We start from the raw sequence: 22,214 nt of genomic DNA on the forward strand, positions 1-22,214 counted from the left end.
TTATGTTTCCATTTTTTTCCTTCGTATAAAAATCTGGTTGACTGTCAATCTGTTCCTTTGGAATCTAGTTTGATATTTTTTTCAGCATAAGGTAATATTCTTTTTAGTATAATATTAGATAAAATTTTGTAACCTGCTGGCAGGAGTGATATCCCCCTGTAATTTTTATGTTCATTTTTGTTTCCCTTTTTATATACTGGAATGATTAGTGATTCTTTACATTCTGAGGATATCTCTTCTTTTTCTCATATTAAATTTTCCAGTTTATGTATATGTGTAGTTAATTCACTTTCACCATATTTGATGACTTTAGTTACTATTTCACCAGTACCAGGTGCTTTGTTATCTTTGAGCTGCTTTATACTTTCTTCTACTTCAATCTAGTGAAGGTTTAAATATTTCTGACAAGTATGATAAGTATTCTATTTAAAAGATTCAACAAGTTCATCACTTAATAGTTTGTTGGTGTACTGTCTCCACTCGTTTGCTATTTCATCTCTGGTGGTTAGTGTTTGTTCATTACTATTAATGATTATTGTTGTTTTCATATGGTGAACTGTTTTTTGGTTTCTGATATCACTGAAAATTTTTCTGGATTTCTCCAATCTATTATGAAAAATTTTCTGTCTGATTATTTTATTGGCTTCTTTGCTGATCCCTTTTTATCTCTGAGAGGCATGTATATCACTTGGGCTATTAAGCCAAATACTTCTATCTTTTTTCTTTTGCTTTACTGCCAGTTCATTCACATTCTCCATTAAGATGCTTTTATGTGCTATGTTTTTGCTTTGAATTTCAGTTGAGTTTCTGCTGCTATGAAATCTTTAATATGATTTTATTTGTTTTGATTATTTTCATTCTCTTCTGACTGCATAGTTTTCAATTTTTGTTTTAACACAAGAAAAAAAAATTGAAAAATATGCAGTTTGAAGAAAATGAAAACATATCTCAAAGGATTGAGACATACTGAAAAATATTTACTGTTTATTTTAACCTTAAAAATAGCCAATTAATAAATGATCACTATCACACCTAGTTCCTCTGAAACTAGATATAGCTATTTTCGGTGCAGTTCCTGTGTGTTTTATTGAATATGATTTGGTCTGTTTGATTAAATGTATATCCATCAGGAAGTTTCCATGTTTGTTTGTGTATGTTCTTCCTCATAAACATAGTGCTCTTATTTTTAAATATTTACATATGGAAAAATTAATACTCTTTCTTCATTAATATTGGTTTCCAAAAATTTTTATATATTTTTTTTCTCTTCCAATTTTTGCATGGAAATCTCCTAATAGAATGATTATATTGTCTCATGTTTTTTTTTTTTTTTTTTTTTTTTTTAATTCCATTTTTCATAGCATTTTTTTTCCCTTCTTCTTCTGCAACTTCTGTGAGTGTGTGTATATTAATAAAAGTTATCTTGAACCATTTTTCTTGTGCTGTTATCTTTCTTATTCTTTCATTAAAAACTTCAAATTCAATCAGAGATTACCATGATGTTTCCCTAATGATGAAACCTGTTCTAAATTTATGCTTATCAGAGTCGCTTCCACCATAAAGTAGCAGAAGGTTCTCCTTCTTCCAGTTATATTCTCTTGTTTAACATGTCTCTTTTATTGCTACTATATCTACTTTATATGTATTTAATTTATGTGTAAGTTTTTGCCATGCTCTGACTGTATAAGCTTCTTTCATTCCATGTTCCTATTCAGAAACCATTATTCCAAGGCTTGGATCAATATAAGTCCCATCCAGTAATGATTATTTGGTACTTGTTTCATAACCAGTTGATTTTTTACGAGATGGAATTCTTATCCCCATATTCAACTCCCAACTTGGGGAACCATGGTAACTTTCTTTGTCTGACCCTCCTCTGTGACCTGTCTGACTTGGAAGGTGCTTCTGGTAGGAAAGCACAAGAAGACATTTCAAAGATACAGAGGTGCAGGCCATCATCAAGTTTTTCATGCTGCAAGAAAAGTCCACATCTGAGATTCACAACTTTGTGAGAGACTTTAGGGGACCTTGGCCCAGTATAACCAACAATTACCTGATGTATAGCCAAGTTTAAAACTGGGCATCCTGAGATAACAGATGCCCCAGGTCAGGAAAACCTTTCATAGCGATCACACCTGAAAACATCAATGCAGTGCACGCCACCAACACCTGGACATGTAGAAGCTCTTGGTGAATTCGGTCTCTAAATGTTTGAATGCCAACCAAGAGAGAGAGAGAGAGAACGTGTGCTGTCATCTCAAGGATTTTAGGGTCATTTTGAGAAATCAGGTATAAATCTTTTCATCATATTGTGACTGTTGATGAAACATGGTTGATCACTGACCCAGAGACCAAACAACAGTCAGTGGAGTGGAGACACAAAGGTTCTCCACAGCCAAAGTTCTGAATCCAAAAGTTAGCAAGGAAGGTTCTCTTGCTACTGTCTTTTGGAATATAGATGGTGTAATCCTTACCAAGTAGCTCAAAAAAAAAGGGGGTGGGGTAAAACTGTTACAGCAGCAGTTTAATCAACAGTTCTAAAGTAAAAATGCCATTGGAAACTGAGCAGAGTCATTTGCTTTTGCAGGACAACACATCTGCTCACACTGCTTATGAAACTGAACAGACAATACACAACTTAGGCTTTCAGTGTCTGCTTCACCCACGCTATTTGCCAGGCATGGCTCCATGTGACTGTGTCTTATTTCCAAATTTAACAGGAAAGGAACAAAATTTACCACAGATGAAGTCATATCTGCAGAGAACTGGTTTGTGCAACAAGGAAAATACTTTTTTCCTCAGAGGGTTGCAAATGATGTAGCAGTATTCTAACAAGTGTATAACATAATAAAATTAGTTTAATCCTTTATCCAAGTGTGAGCAAAGTTTGCGCCTGAAAGTATCTTCAGGACTGGGGTAAGGTGGAGCAAGCTACCAACACTCCTATCTCAGTATCTCCTATAATGCAAAGCACATCTCCTTGCAGATATGTCTAATGTTATGCATTAAGGGAAGGGCCACTACCCAGACTAGTTTCAACCTTTATTGAGGTCTCTTCAGTGGGAGCCAGGTCCAAGTGGAGATACAAGGCAGAAGCATTAGCAGGTTGGTAGCTTCCACCTTTGCAACGAGCTGCCCTGGTGTTGTAACACCTTACCCCAGTCCTGAAGATACTTTCAGGCGCAAACTTTGTTTGCTCACACTTGGATAAAGGATTAAACTAATTTTATTATACTTTAACCAAGTGAAAAATAAACTTTCAACAAGTGTATTTGTTGAAACATTTTGTGGGGATTATGTCGAATAATGTGTAAGTTACATATTTAAGTTTACTGGTTTTTAGGCCTTTTCTAAACCAGATTTACAGTATATGTTGATAAAAATAAAACATCCGTTCTTCGTGTATTTTTGGTGACTTTGATTCAGAATACTTATGTTGTTAAAACTGCTGTGCTTGTAATAATGAATGAACTTTAAATATCTCATTACAATAAGTAATATTCATTAGTATACCTAGGAAACTATAGTAATTTAATTATGTAAAACAGCAATGGATTGATTTTTTTCCTTTATTTTACATGGCTGAATATTTGAAACTAGAACCTTCTGAGGTAATTCATTCACATATGATTTTTATCATTTTCAGGCCTGTTTTAAAACCAATAGAAAAGGAAGTAGTCGTCACATTGAGGTTTCTTGATCCTGAGCCCCTATCCCCACCTATTCTACAGCTGGATGAGGTTTCGTTTTCCTATGTGCCAGATCGCACTGTCCTGTGCAATGTAAATTTATCAGCCAACATGGAATCGCGTATTTGCATTGTATGTATTTACAACCATACACTTTTATCATAATGCTATGTTAATTTAATTTCTATTATTCAAGTTTGAGGGTCAAAACTAGATAACTTGGAGGATAACTCCATGTAGTCTTTTAACAGAGAACTGACCAGAGCTCTGACTTAATGTCCAGTCCTCACCTTTTCATGTGGTTGGGGAATTTGGAGTTTAGACCAAATTGCATTTTTATTGACTTAAACCAAAATAAAATGATGGTATACAACATGATAGCTGGAAGGGTAAACAAAGGTTAAACTAAGTCCCGCTGTTTTTATCAGTAAGTTAAACCTATTATGTTAAGGGCCAAAGTTAGATAACTAGGAGGAGACCTCCATATGACCTGTAAGAAATAAACTAATCAGTGCGTCTGATCCAATGTTCATTCTTCAATGGTGCTTGCTGCTATTAGGCATCCACCAAGATGAGAACAGGCTAGCATTTTTGGGAATTAGCCATTGAAATTGTCTTCTCTGAGAAGAGTGTTATGAACAAATTTGAAAATGGGTAATTGGATAATGACTTGGGGACCATAGGGACTTGTGTTCCTATGGTCCTACAAAATTCTCTACTAATGTTGAAGAGGAATTTTTCACATTATTAGAGAAGATGGCTGAAATAAAGAAAAATAAAACCTATTTACTTAAATATAAAGAGCCAATAGGCTTCATTTCAGCGATATAAACATTATTTTAAATTAAGGGGATATTAAATCCCACATTGTTTTAAAATCGAATAAGAAACTCAAAGATTGGAATCAGAGAGTTTCATGCTGAATATAGTAAACTATAAAAGTATCGGCGATTACTAGCGTGAGCTAATGCAAGTAGTCCTAGTACGTAGTGCAATCTCAGACAACTCGCAGCAAAGGTGGTAAAGTTCTGATCGCTATTCTTGGTATTTTCCATATTGTAAAAACACATTTCCTAGGAAATGTAAGCTGTTATTACATTATGGTGGGAGGTTACTACCCAGACCGGTTTCAGCCTTTTTTGAGGCTTCATCAGTGAGTAGCTAGACCAAATAAATACCAAAGGGTATAGCAAAAAGAACTTATATACTCTGCTATACGAGTTGTCAAAAAAGGTGTAACCATTAAGTTACTTAAATATAAAGTGCCAATAGGCTTCATTTCGGCGATATAAACATTATTTAAATTAAGGGGATATTAAATCCCACATTGTTTTAAAACCTAATAAGAAACTCAAAGATTGGAATTAGAGAGTTTCATGCTGAATATAGTAAACTATAAAAGTATCGGCGATTACTAGCGTGAGCTAATGCAAGTAGTCCTAGTACGTAGTACAATCTTGGGCAACTCGCAGCAAAGGTGGTAAAGTTCTGATCGCTATTCTTGGTATTTTCTATAATGTAAAAATACATTCCCTAGGAAATGTATGCTGTTATTACATTATGATCGAAGGTCACTGCCCAGACCGGTTTCAGCCTTTTTTGAGGCTTCATCAGTGAGTAGCTAGACCAAATAAATCTTTGAGGTTCTTATTCGGTTTCAAAACAGTGTGGGGTTTAATATCCCCTTAATTTAAATTGTTGGAGATCCTGCCAGCAGATAGGAAATGAGCACCACATATACAGAAATATTTGAGTAAGTACCTGCTGGATTTCTGTTAAGGACATGGAAGTCATTAACACTTTTTTCCAACATAAATTGCATACAGTGCATATATAAAGTGCAGATGCCTAAACTCACATGATGAGAACATACAAGAAATAAGAAAAGTGTTATTGATTGTTATTGTTAACAGTGATAATTTGACACTGTTTTGGGATAAAAGAATATATATATATATATATAGGAGATTTGAAATAAGAAGTGATCACTATTTACTGTTTGACATGCATCAAAGTCAGGCAGCTTTCAGAGCATAAGTACAGCTTAAATATACAAATCTTATTTGAGAAAAAATGAAATGGTTTGAAAACATGAAACAAGTTAGAGGCATTCCTGGAAAAGAACAGTCCTCACAACTAAGTCAGCAAATACCATTAGAGAATACAGAGGAGAAAAATTAAGATATGTGTAAAAGTAGCTAAATAAAAGCCCTGGGAAAACATTAATAAGAATATAGAAAATAAATATCATGAAGTTGGCAAAATATTGGGAAGTTATTGTAAAAGCTTAGAAATTAAGAAAAGAAGATAACCTTTGAACTTACTACTACCAAAATCATATTTTTTAATAATAAGGCAATACACCTTTTTGCTACTTGTATATAGGAAATATATAACTTCTGCACTAATTCAACTTTTATCTTAGGTCTGGCTCCCACTGACTGATGAGACCTCAGTAAAGGTTGAAATCTGTCTGGATAGTGATCCTCCCTTAATGCATAGCATTATACATTCCAAAAAGAAACATGCTTTGCATTATGAGATACTTAAGCAGTTGCCATGAAGTCATGAATCAGCTTCTATGTACAAGTAGCTTAATAGTGCAGATACTTCATGTGCACTTTGCTTACACTTTAGATAAAGGATTAAACAAGAATAAAATTTCTTGCCAAGTATAATTTGCTTCCAAAATAGTCGCGTCTGATTTCTCACAAGAAAGATGTCACGTCACTTTTCCTTACTTTTGATAATTCACAAAGCTCCAATCACAATCAGATTTCTCTTCTTGGTGATCCCCCTTTCCTAACACAAACACATCTTAACACCATGTCCTTTTCATACTCCAAGAAACTTTTTGGTATACTGGCTTGGTTGGCCGAGTAGTTAGCATATCCGCTCTCCAGCCAAAGGGCTGTGGGTTCAAATCCTGCTGTGGGCATGGATGATTTTGATTGTCTGTGAAAATACTAGTGGTGGTGGACAGTGGATAATGTTGGTGTAGATGATGTGGTTCACTATAGTTAGTGGATGATTGTCTGTAGTTGGTGCAGTGGAGACGGAGAGTTGTACAGTAGGTGCCCTCCTTCAATGAGTCTTCTTTGGACTCCTTGGAGGTGTCACATACTTTTCAGCCCAAGACACTACTTGTCACCTGTACATCTTATAACACTGTATAAATCTCATATCCATCCAACCATCAAATGCTACTTAGACATTTTGGATAGTGCACCCAAAATCTCTTTTGCTTAATGCAATTAGGTACATAAGATTAAATAGTGATCCTTCTCTCAAAGATTCACTCCTCTTTCATGGACAGTGTTCTGTCCAACCAGCCACCATCATTTCTCCTCTTTTTTCAAGACTATAAGAATAATAGCCATCATTCAACATCCATTTTTCTCTCCAACTCCAGACTTACTGAACCAACTTTTCTTTCTCCTCTTTCATGCTACCCATCTCTGTTGTTTGAAACAGCCTTCTGCACTTTGTCCTTCCCAAAGACTACAACCTTCAGCTGTTTAAGAAATGCATCAACAGATTTCTTCTTTTTTCTTGCCTTCTTTACCTACACATAACACTGGTGTGCTATAGATCTCACTCCATTCACCCCTTTTCATGAGTAGATCTGATATTAAAATACAAAAAAAAAAAAAAAAAAAAAAACAACTATGGGCAGTGTTCTGATTTCAGCAACTGGATTGCCAGCTTTCTGTCTGGACACACATTATGTATAATAATGGATGCATCTGTATACTTGTATATACCCTCTGTCTCTAAATTTCTTTATATCAATGATCTTCCTACCTAACTGCATATCTGTTAAGCTGTGTTGATGATGTTGATGTTACCAGTACTGTTTCTTTGGTATTGCTCCAAACAGTTATTAACTCTATGCAAATCACAGATTTGCCCATGAATACTCTCCTCATATTTGTGCTGATGCCCCTAAAAACTTTCTAAAAATACTTCACTCAATAACAGAAAACAGCAATTAGGTTAATTAATGATGTTGTAATCTTAAATCCAGTGCAAATTTTTGAAAAATGCTGCATATTCAGATTTCACTATGGTAGTAGAGATGTTCATGAAAGTCTTTGGGTAATAAAATGATTTTTTTTTTCCTACAGTAAAATGAGAAAGATCAGCTTGATGAGCACTAAAGCAAAATTCCTTATTCCTTAGATGCATCACATTTTACTAATCTGCATGGATGGGATCTATAAAAAAGTTGCAAAGAGAAAAATTAGTTAACTAAAGACTTAAATCGATAGAATTCTAAATGAATGCAGTTCACATGTACTCAAACAGTAGACTAAACAGAAGCAATGGTACATCATAAGGAAACTTCCTCTTCTCTCTCTCTAAATGAAAGAGAAGATATAAGAAGAAAAAAAATGGATTATGAAGTTGTAAAAGAATATAAAATTACACTCATCAAAACACTGAATCACCTTTTACATTTCTATAATAAGGAAAAATGGTTTGACTGCATTTAATCTTTTCAGCCTTTTGCTGAAAAAATTAAATGGCCAAGTGGTTAGTCTCTCAAACCAACAGGTTGCAGGTTCAAATCCCACCTTAAACAGGGATGTTTGTGATTTTCTTTAGGTGGGAGATGAGCATCATTGTCTAGTGTGAAACCATCCTTTCACTAACTGGAAGACTGAGGTAACTTTAAAACTTCCATGTTTGGTCTCTAGAGTAGGGTTTCTAGATTATGTAGCAAAATAAATAAATACAAAATATATAAATATATTAAAAATAATTAGCTAATGCTTTTTATTCCCTTATAGGGAGTAGGCAAGGCCATTTTAGCCCTATTTAACTTTTGGAGATTGAGTGGGCAGATTAATCCCCAGTGGCATAGCCAATCAGAGATAGCTGGCCTAAGGCTATCATTAATCTAAGCGGCACGCAGCAAAGAGACGACTAACAAGTGATGCCATCTCGTGGTCCCTAACAATATTTTTAATGTCTGAGTGGGTTCTACAGTCGATTTTCTTGAATTTATGGGATGAACAAGCAAGTTTACGGAAGAAAAAACCTGCTTGCTTCTGCAAGTGATCGAATAACTCGGGAACCAGTTGAAAAAAGGCTTAAAAAAAGTTCCTCTAATATCTGCAACTAGAATCAAACTCATGATTCTCTTTGTTCTGGCAGTTTAGTACTGAGGAGTGCAAACACAACTTCCACTGAGCTAGTCTCCTAAATATATATATATACACACACACACATATTTAGGAACCTACAAATAAATTATATATGTATATAATTAACAAAATAGAAAAAATAAACCTTAGCTCACCGATGGTATGGGTCTACTATAGATTTACAAAAAAACTTTCATCCATGTGAGCCACATAAATAAATAAATAAAAAATACAAAAAAATATATATAATCAATAAAATGGGAAGAAAAAAAACTTGCATGGGTGGGAACCAGATAAAAAGCATATTTTAGTATATACAGTGTTATCAAACCTAGTAAATATAGTGTAAATATCACTGTATTTACTAGGTAAATACAGTGATTAATGTGATAAAAGGTAGGTTATATGTATGAAAGTCATTAAAGAAACAGTTTTATTATTAATAATTACTCTTGCAAAGTTTCTGAAAATAATTATTCTTATTTAAGTGTGATATTATGAATTAAATAATGGTTAGCATGTATAAAACATTACAGATAATGCAGATTTCTACAATCTGATAAGTTTAACTTTGCTTAGTATGTCATTGACACTAGACAAGTTCTTTGGAGTCAAATCAAGATTCTGCACTGAAACAGATTTAAATGACAGTCTCTTTCTTGAAACTGGATTTGAATTCCCAAATACTAAACAATGTTTCTTTTGAACTGCAATAGAATGCATTCATTTTCTATTTACTCAGCTGTGCCCAAGACATGGGTAAGCAAACAATTTGCAAAGTTTTCTGAAGTTTAATATTATTATTAGCATCTGACCTCCCTGGAGTCAGAGACTCATCATGGGAGGTACACATTATCACATACAAAGCTCATTCAACCATGCTTAAAAACAGATTCAATGTGTTTACATTCACAACACACTCAGGCAATGCATTCCACTCAACCAACCACTCTCCATGTAAAGAACCTTCTCCTTACTCCTCTGCTCACATCCTCCTTATACAGTTTCCAGAGATGACTTCTTGTTTGCACTCCTCCCTCTCCCATTCTATGAAAAATCTCTTATCATGTCTCAATCACATTCCCTCCCCCTCCTCTTGCTATTCACAAGACTTTGCAATTTACATTCTTTCATTCTGTCTTCATACTCCACATTCCAAAGACCACTGACCACCTTTGTGAATCTTCTCTAGACCCTTTCTAATATACCCTCATCACCATAAAAACCCAGGGACCAAATCTGTGCACAATAATCCATATGAGGTTTGATCAACGCTTTATACAATTGCATCATAACCCCTTAATTTCTGTATATCAGGGACCTCCACATCCTTACTATTATTCGATGTGATGTCTTCACAACTCATGCAATGTGGCCCCTGAATTTCAGGTTCTTGTCCACCACCACCACTACTACTACTTCCAGATCTCTCATCTCTTTTAAAGTTTCTCCACCAAGCCAAGTGTATACTTTGCATCCCATTGTTGCTTACCAAATTTCAAAACCTTACACTTTGCAACACTGAACTGATAGTTCCACTTACCTGTCCATTCATACAATCTATTCAAGTCCTGTAAGGCCATAAAATCTGCTTGATTCTGCACTGCTCTCCTCAATTTTGTATCATCTGCAAACAGTTGCATATCAGCCCATTCCAATTTAACCCATTCCATTATCAATATTAATGATATTGGAATGGGTTAAACCCATTCCAATATCATTAATATACAGAATAACAACAATGGTCTCAAAACTGATCCTTGCAGCACACCAGAGGAAGTGACCTTCCTCTTTCAGGATACTGCACCCCAACTCAGAAGTCTGTTATCCGATTCCATCCATTTCAGTTTATTTAACAGCTTGCCATATGGCAGTCAAAAGCTTTTGAAAATTCTAAGTGTACCACTATATATTCATATCCCTTGTCCAAGACATTTGTTATCTTGTTATAGTCCATAAGCAAGTTAATAAAACACGATCTCCATTTAACAAACCCATGCTGACAACCACAGAGAATACTACTGTTATTAACTCATTTCTGTATCCTAGTTCTCACCAATTTCTCTCTCTCTCTATTATACCTTCACCACAACAGATATACACCCCAACATTTAGAGGTCTTAGAACTTTAGCAATATGTTCAGAAATTCCCGTTAATATATGGAAGTGGTAACTAAGAGATTTCTTCTGAAAACCTAGAGAGTAGGAGCCTAAAGCTGTTAAATGCTTTGACAATGAACGACTCATGATAATCATTTTTGAAAAATGCAGATTTGATATAATTCAATTCTTGGTGTAGAAGGTCTTCAATAGAACATAAGCTATAAGCATGTTGTAATCAGGTCTCATTGGTTCCAAAGCTTTGACCTAGATGATGGTGAGATGTGGCATGGATAAAACAATCAATATGTGTTTTCTTTCAAAAAACTGAAAATTTCAAACTACCATTAAACTGATGAAGAATATTAAATCTAGAAAGGCTAGCTGATTGTTTTTTCCTCATCTAAGGTGAACTGAATTCTAGGATGTATCATATTTATTTTTTGAGACAGTTTCAAATTTAATGGAGAACCATTCCATACTGTAAATATATTAATTTTGGAAATTATGGACTTTACAACCATGTTATAAATAGCTATTTTTAATTTCCTGACATTTCGAACTTCATATCAAGGTCATCATCTGGAGTATATACAATGACAAGTTGAGTTACATTTCACACAGTAAGCTAAACAAACAATGATTTGATCACTGGTTATTCTACTAGCATCACTTCTAGTGGGGGGGGGGGAGATACAGATAAAATTAAAAATTAATTAAATATTTAGAAACTACATCGTCAACACAAAATACGATGCTAATCTTCTTGAATGGCAGGCAGTCTCAAGTAGAGTAATGTGGGCAAATATGAGAATGGGGATCTGGACAATGAGACTTATTTGTGCCTATGGTCCCACAGAAGGTTCTACTAAGGTAGAAGTGAAGGAATTTTTTCAGGCTTTAGAAAAAGCAACTGACACAATGAAATAGGAAAAGTTGGTCCTTGTTGGGGATCTAAATAGCAGAGTAGGAAGTGATTGTCACACATACAAAAATATTTTGGGAAAATTTGGAGAAAAGAGCAAAACTAATAATAATGTCAAATATCTGTTGGATTTCTGCTCAGGACATGGACTGGTTATTACTAACACCATGTTCCAACATAAAAATGGGCACAAATTCACATGGAGAGAAGAGGCAAGGAATAAGAAAAGTCTCATTCACTATATTATTGTTGATAGTAATGTTTTCTCCCTGGTACAGGACACCAGAGTTTACAGAGGATTTGAAATTGGAAGTGATCACTATTTGGTCTTGAGCAGGATAAAATTGAATTTCATTTTGAAAAGAAGAACATGTAAGAAAGTTTTAAAGTTGAGCAGCTTACAAATGTGAACTGTAGACTAAAATACACAAAGATTATTGAAGAAAAAATGAAAGAGTTTGAGAACAGGAACCAAACCTTGGAGATTAAGTGGCAAGCCTTAAAGAAAACCTTGATTGATTCAGTTAGAGAGGCATGTGGTGAAGTTGTTTGCAAGAATAGAAAAATTAGAACTCCATAGTGGACACAGGAAGTTAAAGAGGCAGTGAAGGAAAAGAAGAAAGCATATCAAAAGTTTATTCCTGGCAAATAAGTCAACTTGTGCTCTTGGAGAATACAGAGACATATGTAAGAAAGCTAATCACTGTGTAAAATTAGCTAAACAAAAGCCATGGGAGGACTTTGGCAGAAACAGAAAATAAATATCAAGAAGGTGTCAAAATATTCTGGAGGTTGTTGAAGAAACTTAGGAATGGAGGAAAGAGTGCTGTACAAGGAGTTAGAGATGATAAAGGTGACATGAAAATTGGAGAAAAATTATATCCTTGAAGTATGGAGTAATTTTGAAACTTTGAAAAACTGCTAAATGAAACAAGCAGTGATGACAGCACAGTGGTAAAAAAACATTGACGAGGCATGCAGTCAGGAATACATATCCATACTTGAAGTAGAAAAAGCCATCAGAAGCCTTGAAATGTGGAAAGGCAGCAGGAATAGATGATATTCAACCAGAAATGATGAAGTATGGTGGTATAAATGTTTTACAGTGGCTGCACTGCGTAGTTCAGAATGCCTGGACAGAGAGACTAATTCCCGATGATTGGAGTAGAGCTCTAATAGTACCCATGTATAAAAAGGAAATAAAACCGAATGTGAGAATTTCAGAGCTATTTCCCTACTGAGTGTTCCTGGTAAGATATGTGCAAGTATACTTGAGAAATGGTTGAGAAGAATTGTGGAAGAAAAGCTTGATGAAGAACAAGCTGGATTCTGGTCAAATAGAGGCGAGGCTGTCACAATCAGATCTTCACTTTACGACCAATAGTGGAGAAACCATGGGAATATAACAAAGATCTGGATTTAAGTTTTGTCGATTTGGAAAAAGCATATGACAAGGTGCCAAGAGAGAAGCTATTCAATATGCTACAGTTATATGGTGTAAATGGGGCATTATATCAAGCAATACTTAGTCTTTATTTGTAAGTCAGCAGTTAGAATTGAAGGAAGTACAGGAAGATGGTTTAATGTTAAATCTGGTGTGGGACAAGGATGTACATTATCCCCTCTATTATTCATTATCTATATGGATCACATTATGAAGGAAAGTGGTATTAAACATGATATCAAAATTGGAGATATTAATGTCAGCTCTTTGCTTTATGCAGACGATGTCATCATCATCATCATCAAATTCCTGCCATGTACCCTCAAGGGGTGTACAGGATATGACAGTACTACATGAAAAAATTACATCATTACTAACTTCCTATCTACAATTTTCCTCCAAATCAGTCTGTTACTTGTCAAGACTCCAACATTATCAGATCTTATATTTCTATCGTCTAAGGCACTTTGTACCGTATCAATCCACCTATATCTTGGTCTTCCTCTGGGTCGTTTTCCTGCCAACCTGGCAGAGAACACTTGTTTTGCTGATCTTTCCTCTCCCATTCTATTTAAGTGACCATACCATCTGAGATTAGCTCTGCTAATGCATTCCTGGATGCTGACAATGTCAAGTTCTTTCCTAATATCCTCATTTTTAATATGATATTGCCATTGATGCCATCTGTTCACGCCTCTAATCTTTCTCAGGACTCTCATATCTGCGGTCTCTAGTCTTTGGTCAAGTGTTTTACTTCTGACTGAGCTCTCAGATCCATAAGTTAAAATTGGTTTGAACACAGTCTTGTATACAGCTAATTTAGTGTTCCGACTAATTTCTTTCTCATTCCATATGAATTTATTCAATTGACTTCCCACGATACCAGCTTTGCTGATTCTGTTGTCTATTTCTATATTTAGTTTACCATCTTCAGTAAAAATTGTGCCTAAGTAGCTGAAATGTTTTACTTGTTCCACAGGTTCTCCATTCACAACACAGTTGACATTTTCAATGATTCTGCCTCTTTTCATTGTCTTTGTCTTTTTATTGCTGACCTTCATACCATATCTATTACAACAGCTATTCAATTTAGTCAGAGAATCTTGCAGACTTGTAGCAGATTTATTTAGAAGTATAACATCATCCACATAAAGCAAAGAGCTGACATTAACATCTCCAATTTTGATATCAGGTTTAATACCACATTCCTTCATAATGTGATCCATATAGATAATGAATAACAGAGGGGATAATGTACATCCTTGTCTCACACCAGATTTAACATTAAACCATCTTCCTGTACTTCCTTCAATTCTAACTGCTGACTTACAACTCAAATAAAGACTAAGTATTGCTTGATATAATGCCCCATTGACACCATATAACTGCAGCGTATTGAATAGCTTCTCTCTTGGAACCTTGTCATATGCCTTTTCCAAATCGACAAAACTTAAATACAGATCTTTGTTATATTCCCATGCTTTCTCGACTATTTGTCGTAAAGTGAAGATCTGATCCTGACAGCCTCTATTTGGCCTGAATCCAACTTGTTCTTCACCAAGCTTTTCTTCCACAATTCTTCTCAACCGTTTCTCAAGTATACTTGCATAGATCTTGCCAGGAACACTCAGTAGGGAAATACCTCTGTAATTCTCACATTCAGTTTTATTTCCCTTTTTATATATGGGTACTATGAGAGCTCTACTCCAATCATCGGGAATTCGTCCCTCTGTCCAGGCTTTCTGAACTATGCAGTGCAGCCACTGTAAGACTCTTATACCACCATACTTCAGCATTTCTGGTCGAATATCATCTACTCCTGCTGCCTTTCCACATTTCAAGCCTTTGATGGCTTTTTCTACTTCAAGTATGGATATGTATTCCTGACTGCATGCCTGGTCAGTGTTTTTTATCACTGTGCTGTCATCACTGCTTGTTTCATTTAGCAGTTTTTCAAAGTAATTACTCCATACTTCAAGGATATCTTTTTCTCCTGTTTTCATTTCACCTTTATCATCTCTAATTCCTTTCACAGCACTCTTTCCTCCATTCCTGAGCTTCTTCAACAACCTCCAGAATATTTTGCCACCTTCTTGATATTTATTTTCTATATTCTTGCCAAAGTCCTCCCATGACTTTCGTTTAGCTAGTTTTACAAACTGTTTAGCTTTCTTACATTTGTCTCTGTATTCTGTAAGAGTAAAAGCTGACTTATTTGCCAGGAACTTTTGATATGCTTTCTTCTTTTCCTTCACTGCCTCTTTAACTTCCTGTGTCCACCACATAGTTCTGATTTTTTTATCTTTGCACACAACCTCACCACATGCCTCTCTGGCAGAATCAATCAATGTTTCCTTCAGAGTTTGCCACTGAATCTCCAAGGTTTGATTCCTGTTCTCAAACTCTTTCATTTTCTTTTCAATAATATTTCTGTATTTTAGTCTACAGTTTACATCTGAGAGCTGCTCAACTTTTATTCGCTTTAAAACTTTCTTACATGTTATTCTTTTCAATATGAAATTCAATTTTATCCTGCTCAAGACTAAATAGTGATCACTTCCAATTTCAAATCCTCTGTACACTCTGGTGTCCTGCACCAGGGAGAAAACATCACTATCAACAATAACATAGTCAATGAGACTTTTCTTATTCCTAGCCTCTTCTCTCCATGTGAATTTGTGCACATTTTTATGTTGGAACATGGTGTTAGTAATAACCAGTCCATGTCCTGAGCAGAAATCCAACAGATATTTGCCATTATTATTAGCTTTGCTCTTTTCTCCAAATTTTCCCAAAATATTTTTGTATGTCTCACAATCATTTCCTACTCTACTATTTAGATCCCCAACAAGGACCAACTTTTCCTTTTTCATTGTGTCAGTTGCTTTTTCTAAAGCCTCAAAAAATTCTTCCACTTCTACCTTAGTAGAACCTTCTGTGGGACCATAGGCACAAATAAGTCTCATTGTCCAGTTCCCCATTCTCATATTTGCCCACATTACTCTACTTGAGACTGACTGCCATTCAAGAAGATTAGCCTCGTATTTTGTGTTGAATACTATGGCTACTCCTTCTTTTCCTTGATTGTCATTGCCTGAATATAACATTTTGTATTTATTGCTCAGAAAGATCTCACCAGTTTTGGTCTTTTTTGTTTCAGTCACCCCTATTATGTCGATCTGGTACTTATCTAATTCCTCAGCTAGCTCCATTTCTTTGCCATTCAGGCTTCTTACGTTGATAGTACCGATCTTTAACTCTGGTGATGTTGAGTTGGGGTTTGTTTTCAGATTTGTTCCAGTAGCTGACTTTTCGCTGTTCGCCCTGGTTCCCTGGCGAAAACAACGGGGGCCTTGTTTAACCGGGCGAAGCCCCAGCTGGCATGAAATTTTGTCATGTTGTACCATCATTTTTTATTTTGGTTTAACCAATAAGAATACAATTTGGTCGGCTAAATCCCAAATTGCCAGCCCATCCTCGTTCGTTCAGTATCAAAGTAGATACCCAACAGGGTGCACCACGAGAAGGTGAGGATTGGACATTAGGTCAGAAGCCCTGGTCGGTTCTCCGCATTCCTTTAAAGGCTATGTGGAGGTCTCCTCTCAGTTATACAGCTTTGACCCTTAAGCACCCCTGCGGACGATGTTATACCTCTAAATAAATCTGCTACCAGTCTGTAAGATTCACTGACTAAATTGAATAACTGTTGTAATAGATATGGTATGAAGGTCAGCAATAAAAAGACCAAGACAATGAAAATAGGTAGAATCGTTGAAAATGTCAGCTGTGTTGTGAATAGAGAAGCTGTGGAACAAGTAAAACATTTCAGGTACTTTGGCACGATTTTTACTGAAGATGGTAAATTAAATATCGAAATAGACAACAGAATCAGCAAAGCTGGTATGGTGGGAAGTCAATTGAATAAATTCATGTGGAATAAGAGATAAATTAGTCATAACACTAAATTAGCTGTATACAAGACTGTGTTTAAATCAATTTTAATTTATGGATCTGAGAGCTGGATTAGAAGTAAAACACTTGACCAAAGACTGGAGACTTCAGATATGTGAGTCCTGAGAATGATTAGGGACATAAACAGATGGCATTAATGGCAATATCATATTAAAAATGAAGATATTAGGAAAGATATTGTCAGCATCCAGGAATGCATTAGCAGAGCTAATCTCAATTGGTATGGTCACTTAAGCAGAATGGGAGAGGAAAGGTTAGCAAAATGATAGATGCAAGTAGTGAAATCGCTTAGTTGAGCGGAATGATACACAGAGCAAAGTGGCAACTGGAGTGTATGGAAAAATGTGTACTGAACGTACCCACTAATAAACGGCGAAAGTCTGTTACAAAAAATAAGAAGATGTTCGTAAATGTAAATAAAATGAAGGAGCGAGTGCTGTATGGAGATTCGCTATTAAGAGGTGTGATAGTTGAGAGTTTGACGAAATTGTACCAACCGGGTGTGAACATAAAGGACATCAAAGAATCTCTTCGAGTGCAAACACAGAGGGTGAAACAGATGATAGTCGTGGCAGGAACAAATGATTTGAAAGAAGACAAAATGGAAATGATAGAGCATGTGAGGGAATTACTTGAGGTAACAAAAGAGAAGAGTGAGAGAGTTAGGATGGTGAGTATTTTGTCATGGTATGATAGTGAAGTGTTCAGAAGGAGGGCCATAATTGCCAAAGACTTTATGCATGGAGAGTGGTGTGGAATTTGTGGATGTGTGGAGTGAGTTCGATGGGTGAAAGGATTTATATAAGATGGATGTTTTACATTCGAATGGATTTGGTGTACAGAGGCTTGAAAAAGTGTTGATGAATGAAGTTGAAGTACAGACTCTGGGAAACTAGATTTATTAAGGGGGGGGGAGTAGATATCAAGACTTTAGGGAGGCAGTTGAGTGTGTGAATGAATATAATATGCCAGAGAGAGTACGAAGGATAAATCAGAATGGGATTAGTATAAGGTATCAAAGTAGGGATGGGACTAATGGGTTTCTGCAATTCATGTACACTAATGCCAGGAGTATTAGGAACAAGAAGGAAGAGTTTTTGGCCTTGGTTGCCACTTCCAGGCCATAGGTTGTTGGTATTAGTGAAACATGGCTGACAGAAGATGATAAAGCTAGTGGGATTGAATGCGACGAGTATAACGTGTTCAGGAGTGATAGGGAGAATAAAAAGGGGGGGGAGCGTTATTGATGATAGCTGATGAGTTGCAGCCAAGGAGTATAGAAGTTGAACTGCAGGATAGAGAAAAGAGCACATTTGAGGCTATTTGGTGTGAGATAGAGTCTAGCTGAACAAAATATATAATTGGGTGCTGCTATACAGTGAATGAGTTTAAGGCGAGGTATGATAGATACTGTATGAATATCGTATAGTTGTGATGAACATGATTTGGGGCCTCCCTCGATGAGTCTAAGGACTCCCTGGAGTTGCCCGTAATAATAATACAACAAGTGTTCTCTGCCAGGTTGGCAGGGAAAAGACCCAAAGGAAGACCAAGATATAGGTGGATTGATACGGTAAAAAGTGCCTTAGAAAACAGAAATATAAGTCCTGGTAATATTGGGATTTTGATATTTAACAGACTGATTTGGAGGAAAATTGTAGATAGGAAGTTAGTAAGGATGTCAATTTTTCATGTAGTATTATTATATCCCATACACCCCTTGAAGGTATATATCAGGAATTTGATGATGATAATAATAATTTATTCAGTCTATCTGATCAATATACAGAATTGCTTGGATCTAAAAAAGGCTACCCCATAAATGCTTGAGATATAGGGCTGTGCCGCCGCTTTATTACATAATTGACAGTTCGTGAAAAATAAGATTGAATTCTGATGATGATGAGTAGAGCTCTTGTAGGACCCATCTATAAAGAAGAGAAATGAAACTAATTTCAAAATATGGAGAATTCCTACTGTGTGTTGCTATTAAGTAGAACCTTATAAGGCTTCTCATAAGTTTATTATAGTGAAAGTTTATTTATTATTCAAGACTAATTGAGAAGAAAGTCTGAATACACCATGCTTTATTAAGGTGGATTCAGGTCAAGTAGGAATTCTCAGAATCATATTTTTACTTTAAGACAGTCAAGAAATCATGGGAATATAACAAAGATCATTCATATTTCAAATTTTACAGCTCTGGAAGCATTTATGACTTTCACTATAGCAAACTTGTATCATTAGTGATTCCTACAAGTTTGCTAATAGAACTTTGGTGGACTTCAGTTTCTTGAGCTGTTAACACTCATCTATGGACCAAGGCAATACACCTTGTTCCATAGTTGAGGTTGCAGAATTTTCAAATGTGCCAGCCCTTTATTTTTTCAAATTCTTTGACTGTTGATGTGTTGGAACATCTAAAAAGATTGTCCAAAATTAGCATAATGGCAAGCTCCTGTTCTCTGACAGATAGCTTTCATTATTGTCTGCAAGTATCATGTTAATGCTACCACTTTCTTTCTATAAGAGAGTAATAGTTAGTGTGCTTGTAAATTTTTCATAAGTAGGAAGAAATACATTATCTCTGGATAAAAATCTTTTGAGTTGTACAGGTGATTTCATTTTAAACTTTCTTAAGTGATGTCTGTCTCTCTCTTCTTCCATCAAGACAGGTTGAATCCCACATGGATAACAGCCTTCCACCATTCCGTCCAAAGCAAGCTATTCCACTGGTTCATCACTTGGTTACTGAAAAGCACAATGTGCAGTGATAACAAAATTATCATTCCTTTTTTATACGTTTTTTTGATACAGCTGCATTTAGAATACTTAAACTGATCCTAAGCTTCTATAGGTTTACAAATCTTTAGTATTCACACAAAACAAAACAAAAAATAACCGATGTTTCATATATTTTCTAATTCCTTTCTATCATTTCTATCATTCCTGTAACAATACTTACAGGAATGATAAATCAATGTACAAGATAATTCACCAGTGGTATGCCTTGCCCATTATCTTGCCAACAAGCTGTGAGTGCTTTGTCATTTGAAGATCTTCAAGGAGATTTATGATAGGTCTTGTGAGAATAGCTGGTGTGGGTCTTCTGCGACAAGTGTTCAGACTCCATGGAGATTCTCATGCAATAATAATAGTAGTCCAGAAACCCTCTCTAAAAAGCAATAAGTTTTGAAGCCAATGCAAGCCTCCCATAAGCGAGTTGTGGTGGTCTCACATCATCAGGTAATGGAATTCATCTGCCATCTAAAGACATTCACAGTCATCATTCCCACAGTGGGATGTGAAGCCATAGTGTGTTGGATGGAGACTATATACAGTATCCCCTCAGTGAACTAGATGGTTATTATGAATAGTATTATATTTTGCTAAAGTCTAGTTGGCATCTTCAGAGAACAGTACACATCAAACAACTTCATTCCTGTAAAGATACAAGCATGAAGTTGCATGTATCTTTATATATGTTCACCACTTCATTCTCACCACATATATAAGTAAGTGAGACCGAAGTAAAGAAACAAAGCAAACCTGAAGTCCTGAACTAAGTCATCTAAAGCAAGATCTTGTTTCAAGAATATATAAATTATCTAGTAATGACTTGTAAGCATAGTAAAACACATTTAGATTAACCTAAATTGACATATTTCTGTCGCTGTATTTTTTTATACCACAGATTTATATAGTTGACTCACTATGTGGGGACAGGAAAAATTTGTCTCGGCGAATAGTTTGCTGTAACATGCTTTAGCCTGCCATTGCAGCTTTGGTCAGGACTTCACTAGTACATTTTAGTGAGTGAATTTATTATAACATTATAATAAATTCACTCACTAAAATAAATCGAGGCTAGCTGGTGAACGGACGTGCTATCGGAGAGCTCCTGAGAGATTTGGGATTTTTGTTGATTTATTGATGTTTTGGATTCAATGTAATGGACTTAAGTGTGTAATTTTGTTATATTATTGGAGCTTTATTAGCGTGGTTAGTGTACTAAAGTGTTTTAACATAATCTATGTCGGGAAGTCGCCGCTAGATGAATTCGTAATGTGTAGTGTTCGTGCAAGCTCCAGATAAGATAAGTATCATTTTCAGTTATCGATACAAATTACTTAATATTGTGTAGTTTTGTTTTGTTTGCCTTGCGTATTTTAGTGCGTCTGTTTTTGGTGTGTTATAACGTATAATTTGACAAAACACGTTGCAAATAAGTATGGAACCTGTGCAAAGGAAAATGGCGGCCAGTAATGATGGTTCGCCATCCTTATCAAAGAACGGTAGTATAAAAGAAATGAGTCAGTGTACTAGCTGTGAAATGTACGCTTTGCGGAGTGCGGTCGGAGTGTGGTTAGATGATAATAAAGGATTGAATGTGTGTAGAAAATGCAGGGAGAATGAGGAATTTAAGTGTATTTCAGATCGTGAGTGTGATATTTTTGTCAACCTTCAGAATGAAGGAAATAGGGATATGACAAGAAACGGCAAGGTTGTACATGAAAATTGTGAGAGTGTGAATGTAGAAAGTGTGAATGATAGTATAAATGGTTTCTCAGAGAATAAAAAAGATGAGATAGATGCATTGAGTGAGATCGCGTTGTTGAATAGTGCGATAGAAAGAGCAAAACAGCAGCTAGAATGCATGAACAAAAGTAGACTGAATGAACCAACCAATAATAAAAGGTATGACAGGAAAAATAGACGTATGAATGTGAACATGAACAAAATGAAGGATAGAGTGCTGTATGGAGACTCATTAGTACGAGGTGTGTTAGTAGAGGATTTGACAAAAGCGTACCAACCTGGTGCGACCATAAAGGACGTAACTGAGTCTATTAGAGAGCAAAAGAAAAGGGTGAAAGAAATGATTATTGTGGCAGGTGCGAATGATTTGAAAGGAGATAAAATGGAAATGATAG

At 35.6% G+C, this 22,214-nt stretch overlaps 1 protein-coding gene across 3 annotated transcripts in view; it reads left to right on the forward strand.

Moving 5' to 3' along the window:
- LOC150107754 (ATP-binding cassette sub-family F member 3) overlaps positions 1-22,214 on the forward strand; it is a 346,459-nt gene that overhangs the window by 278,060 nt on the left and 46,185 nt on the right. For all 3 annotated transcript variants that reach the window (XM_090391512.1, XM_090391514.1, XM_090391513.1), the window contains one exon: positions 3,647-3,821. In XM_090391512.1, coding sequence (XP_090247638.1) covers positions 3,647-3,821 — 175 coding nt within the window. The remainder of the gene's footprint in view (positions 1-3,646; positions 3,822-22,214) is intronic.

The sequence above is a fragment of the Typopeltis vanoorti genome, chromosome 4 (genome assembly GCF_054136105.1).
Source record: "Typopeltis vanoorti isolate ZY-2024b chromosome 4, IOZ_Tvanoo_1.0, whole genome shotgun sequence".
NCBI lineage: Eukaryota > Metazoa > Arthropoda > Arachnida > Uropygi > Thelyphonidae > Typopeltis > Typopeltis vanoorti.